The 5844-nt window shown below is 46.1% G+C and overlaps 1 protein-coding gene across 1 annotated transcript in view; it reads right to left on the reverse strand.

Annotated features, from left to right (window-relative positions):
* SOX4 (SRY-box transcription factor 4) overlaps window positions 1–1851 on the reverse strand; it is a 2642-nt gene extending 791 nt beyond the window's left edge. Inside the window, exon 1 of the mRNA XM_040460492.1 lies at window positions 2–1851. Coding sequence (XP_040316426.1) covers window positions 2–654 — 653 coding nt within the window. The 5' untranslated portion in view covers window positions 655–1851. The remainder of the gene's footprint in view (window position 1) is intronic.
* Between the last annotated feature and the right edge of the window lie 3993 nt (window positions 1852–5844).

Consider the following 5844-nt stretch of genomic DNA (forward strand, 5'->3'; position numbering starts at 1 on the left):
GATGAGCTTGGCGTGCGGCTTGCTGACCCCGCCGCCCGCGCCGCCCGCCACTTTGGAGCCGCAGCTCTTTTTCTGCGCGGGTTTGGAGTTGGCGCCGCCGCCGCTCGCGCCGCCGCCTCCTCCCCCCGCGTTGCCGCTCCCGCCGCCGCCGCCGCCGCCCCCGTGGCCGCCCCCGCCACCGACCTTGTCTCCCTTCTCCCCCGGCTTGGAGGAGGCGGCGGCCGAGGCGCTGGAGTTGGCGTTGCCGGACTTCACCTTCTTCCTGGGCCGGTACTTGTAGTCGGGGTAGTCAGCCATGTGCTTGAGGCGCAGCCGCTCCGCCTCCCGAATGAAAGGGATCTTGTCGCTGTCTTTGAGCAGCTTCCAGCGTTTGCCCAGCCGCTTGGAGATCTCGGCGTTGTGCATGTCGGGCGACTGCTCCATGATCTTGCGCCGCTCGATCTGCGACCACACCATGAAGGCGTTCATGGGTCGCTTGATGTGCCCGCTCGGCGTCTTGCACCAGCTCGGGTCGTCGGCCTTGCCGCCCGTGGAGGCGGTGGAGCCGGGCGTGGGGGAGGAGGCGATGCCCAGCTCGAGGCCGGCGCCCGAGTCCGAGCTCTCGCCCGCCAGCAGCGCTTCCGTGTTCTCGGCGTTGTTGGTTTGCTGCACCATGGCCCCGGCTCGGCGGGCGCCCACGCGCGCTCACACCCTCGCGGCGGCCGCGGCGCGATCGCCGGGCCCTCCCGGCTCCCCGGGCCAAGCACACGCCGAGCGGGAGAACGCGCGCGGCGGCCGTGCGGGCCCCTCCACTCCTCGCCGGGGCGGCGTTGGGCGAAGAGGGAAAAGTCTCCCAGAGATGCGGGGAAGGAGTAGTCTGCCTCTTGCAGAGGAGTTATAGTTCCCAGGCTGGAGAGTCTCTCCCTCCCTCTCCTTCTGGCTCTCGCTTTCTCTCTCTCTCTCTCACCGCGCCGCAGTTTGCTCTGTCTCTCGGCTCTGAGTCTGGAGACCGTGCTAAAGTGGAGAGGAGTTTCTTGAATGCTGGTTGCTGAAGCTTCCAGTGCAAGTTTCTCGCCGCCTCCCAGGCAAGTCTTTTTTTTTTTTTTTTTTTTTTTTCTTCCCCTGAAGCAGTTGGTTCCAGTTCACGAGCGCTCTCTCAGGAGCTCAGGAAAGCGACATAGTCTCTATCACTTAGTCCCTTTCCTACAATGCAGAGCAAAAAAGACTCTGGCTCCAGGACTCTCTGTGGGCGGAATCGGCACTAAGGAGTTTGTGCAATTATTTTGTTGCAAGGTAGGAAGCCAAAAAGCCTTCGTGCAACAGACTGGCATGAATAAATGTATGTTTCCCCCTCCCTTCTGCAAGAAGGGAGCTGGTAATGGCAGAGTTCCTCTAATGCAGACTCTTAAGAGCAAAGAGCGTGCAAGAACTAGAGACCCGGGAGCGAAACAGGCCTCTTCCCCTCACACAGTTTCTCTTGCTGCAGCTTAGAGCAGACCCCAATTCCGCCTCGCGCCTCTTTATCCTTTCACAGTCTTGGCCACGGCCAATCAGCCGCTGTAACCAACGCTTCCTCGTGCCAAGCTCCTCCCCCGAGCTTCCCATTGGCTTGGAACCCGATGCAATAATAATCTCCGCGTGCAATGAGAAGCTCCAAATCTGACCTCATTCCAATTTACAGAGCAAACTTTTTAAAAGGGCTAGAAGTACAGCTGAGATTTCTGCTGCCTTTTTTTCCTTTTGCTCTGTGTGTGTGTGCGTGTGTGTGTGTGTGTGTGTGTGTGTGGTGTGTAAAGAGGATGTTAATGCATGAAATTATTAAGGGGAGAGACGGAAATGTATTCTAACCATTATGTTAGATAACAAGGGGCTTGGAAGTGTGTGTGTGGGGGGGGGGAGTAAGGGTGAAATACTGTAAATGGAAGCTTTCTGCTTAAAAGCCAAGTGATTATTTTTATTAGTTCTTTTCAGTACTGGAATAAAGAATCAGCCTCTCGTGCAAAATCTGTTCCTCGGATCCTTCATAAAGCCAAGGATGTAAAAGGGGGAAGGAAAGCCACAACAATAAATCAATGGATATTGAAAACCATTAAGAAAGTGGTACCTAGACACCTGTCATCACAATTATTTTAACAACTCTAGGTACAGCACAGATGTTGATGTATTGTGTAAATCCCTTCAGAGCAATTTTTGTTCTGTTTGTGGAAGGCAGAGGAGAGGAATTTTTGCAACAACTGCTTGCTCTCTTAACCAAACAGGGGTTAACTATGGTTATTTAACGATTTAAACCCCCCTGTAAATCCTAGATAGCCCAAACAGAGGAGCTCTCCACTGGTACACATTAGGCAGTGTTCCATACTTAATGGCAGAATTTCCATAGAGTTTTGTATAGGATGATAATGTTGAGTAAAGGATTGGAATCGATTTACTTTCTCAATATTTGTTTCCCACATTTTCAAAATTCAAGGTTGCTTCACTCTCCTCCCTTCTCCCTCCCCCCCACCCCGCCCCAACCCTTTAAGAAGGGTTCTTTCTTATATATATTTTTCCTCTTAAATATTCTTCCTACGTTGCTTCTATGCTACTTGAATCTAATGGAGCTAAAAGGCCAAGGCAAAGGGAAAGAAGGAGGTGGTAACTGGTGGCCGAAGAGAGTGGAGCCTCTGGATTTATGTTAGACCTAGATGCTAGTCCTTCTTACTTGGTTTTGTACTCTAGGCATATGATTAAGTCTCAGTCTTCCTCATCTGTGATATGGGAACACTAGGAGCTACTTCATATAGGGTTGTTGTGAGGTTTCAATGAGTTTGATGCATTGTAAGCCCCCAGTGAATGTTATTATCCTTCTCTTGGTAATTCAATGCCAGAGATACTCCTTCTAATAGAGGCAGCATTTTGTTGTTCAAGAGACTAAAATTGTGGATGCTCACTGACTTTTTTAAAGTAGTCTCCACACCCACGGTGAGGCTTGAACTCAGATCACGGACTGAGCCAGCCAGGCACACTGAGGATGGTCACTGACTTGAAAAGCAATCAGAGTATGGATGTGACCCATACAAGGACAATAGTGGCAATCCTGTTGTCTTAATCATTTTAAAAGAAAGTGAAGACTATTGTGGAGAGTGTGGCAGACGAAAGGTACAAGGATGATCAGAATATATGTTTATTTGGCCACAAAAATGATCTCTACCACAAGGTGTGAAAATTAGGGTTCAAGTAAAAATTGGTCTTTCCTTAAACTGTTTTTCTACAGGCCAGGGATAGGTGGTTAGGTAGGGCCAACCCAACGTAATTAAGTGAGCTTTTGATTCAGATCAGACTAGTGGGAGGCAGCAGATTTCTATTTATCTTGTCAAACTTTTAAAGTATGTAGCTGGCGAGAGGCCCGGGTTGTCAGATTTAGAATTTTACTGTAAATAACACCCTTTGGAGACATATGACTGGATCTTCAAGGATCAACCCAAGCAAGAATGTTTTATGAGTAAAAGCAACTCATTCTTGGCCACTACCTACCCAAGTTATATTTTTTTTCTTTTAGAAGGGGGAACAAATCTTAAACAAAAAAACCTTTTTTTTTTTTTTTTTTTGCATATAACAAAGTTGGGTGTTTAATCAGGCGTTTTCTTTTCTTTGGTATGCACACTCAAAAACCCCAGCAATCCTAAATGTTATACTCTGACATAAAAATTACCTCTTAAGAGTATACATACAGTTGTATACATGTATGTACACAAATGTATACAGGTATATGTACTTTATACATGTAATTTATGTATAAAATTAGTATCTTCACTAGAATAAAAAAAGAGAATAAATACATTTATTTTGGGATTTATACCAACTAATGATTTGAGAGCATAGCTAGTTTGTGATCATTCAGTCAAGACGACTGGCAATATAATTGATTACATTTCTGAAACCATTTCTGCTCCCACCACTGAAAAGTATGGGGGAAAGTGGGACTTAATCAAAGTGGGCCTAGTAATTTTGTTTATGCTGAAAACACATGGGTTTTTAATTTTTAAAAATTTTAAAATTAAAACAATTTAAGATTTTTATGTTTAAGCAATCTTTACGTCCAACGTGGGTCTCAAACTTACAACCCGAGGTCAAGAGTTGTGGGCTCCATGGACTCAGCCAGCCAGGTGCATTACTTACACACAGGTTTTTAAAAGTATATACTAAAAAGATAGCCACCGGCCTATTTGTATTGTGAGATGTATTTTCTTTATTTTAACAAATCCAGTAGCTTTTAAGACACGCCACTGTTACATGCAACTAAGGAAGAAAAATTGCCAATGAAGCTGTGACATCCCCTCAATGGTAAGATATCTTAGAGATGTTGAAAACAAAAAGAACACGTTCTTAGAACTGAAGAACTAAGGTATTCGTAATTTCCATTGGCTTTATAACATGATTATAGTATATATGAATGCTGAGACCTCTAAAGTAGGTTTGTTCTTCTATGTCACTATTTCTTTTCAAATGGAAGAAAACATTTGACAAATGGCTTTTATTAAAGTCCTCTTTCTCACCACGTGCATGCTGGAATGTATCGGGCCTCTCAATACCAAGTAACGAGAAGAGACCTCTGTGTTCTCACTACCTAACTTCATAAGCTTTGTAACCAGTTCGACATTACTGATGTTTTTTCCCCAAATACCAAATATTTGGTGGCCCCTTGTAAATCAGTACTCAGTGATCCCTCTGCTGGCTTTGCAGCACATGAAGGAATTCTTAATGCTACTCTTTAAGCCATATTAACAGTAAACCAAGACAATTTTGCAAAAAGCAAAACCAAACAAAAGCCCCACCCTATTTTAGAATAATAAACGAATTGTCTTTGTTAGCAATGATGTTAGACGATTCAAATTTTGAATGAAGGTAAATTATCTTTTCCATTAAATAATGGAATTCTATTTGAGATGTAATATCTGCTAATTCATTTCTTCTGCTCTCACATACCTGTACAACATAGAATCTCACATCCATAAAATGGGATGGGGTATAGATGGAAATAAGATTCCATCTCACTGCTCATTATATGTTTATGGCGTGGTGCGGGGGCGGTGGGGGACCGGGCGGGGGGTGGGGTGGGAACTGAAGGGAAATTACTTTAACAAATCTCCTGGATTTGCACTGATTTGCAAGATTTTTGCCTTGCGTTGGTTATAGAAACCGTGACTGTGGGAGCTGGTCTGACAAGTGTTCAGTTCAAATGAAGGAAAGGGGGTGGGGAACCCCCGTGTTTGTTACTTTAGCGGGCCGGGAGCAGCCCTGGGAAATCTGATGTCATTGGACTTTGCCAACTGAAAGGCCCAGCGTTTTCTGTTGCACACTCGAGGGAAAAGGACCCTCCAACGGAGGCTGATTTACTTCTCAATCAAGTAGACAAATTACAACTTCCACTTCATGAAGTTGTATGAGAACCGGACTTCCCTTTCAGGGTTTGTATTGAAAACATAACATGGAAGTAACTCATATTTACAAAAGAGCAAAATAGGGAGTCTGGGGCAAAATGAAATCCATGATTTATTTTACTCCCAGAATAAGCTAAGAGGTAAGAATCTCTAATAATTTTTTTTTACCACTTTCTCACCCCTCCTCACCAGCGAGTAGCGCCTGGTGGGATTAAGCAAGCACTCGATGGCCATACCAAGTCACTTTTCCTTTCCTTCCCTTTCCGTCGTCTCACGAGGACAAGCAGAAAACGAGCGTTTGCCTGGGCCGCTGGAGTCTGAATTCTGAAGCATGAATTCGAGCTGCTGCTGCTTTCGGCGAGGCCCAGGCCGGGCACACCCACCGGAGTCTGGGAGTGCTCGGCGGCCAGCGGGCTCCCAACCCGGGGAGGAGCGGCCGCCAGGT

This window comes from Herpailurus yagouaroundi, unplaced genomic scaffold (genome assembly GCF_014898765.1).
Source record: "Herpailurus yagouaroundi ecotype Mexico unplaced genomic scaffold, PumYag 250, whole genome shotgun sequence".
Lineage (NCBI taxonomy): Eukaryota > Metazoa > Chordata > Mammalia > Carnivora > Felidae > Herpailurus > Herpailurus yagouaroundi.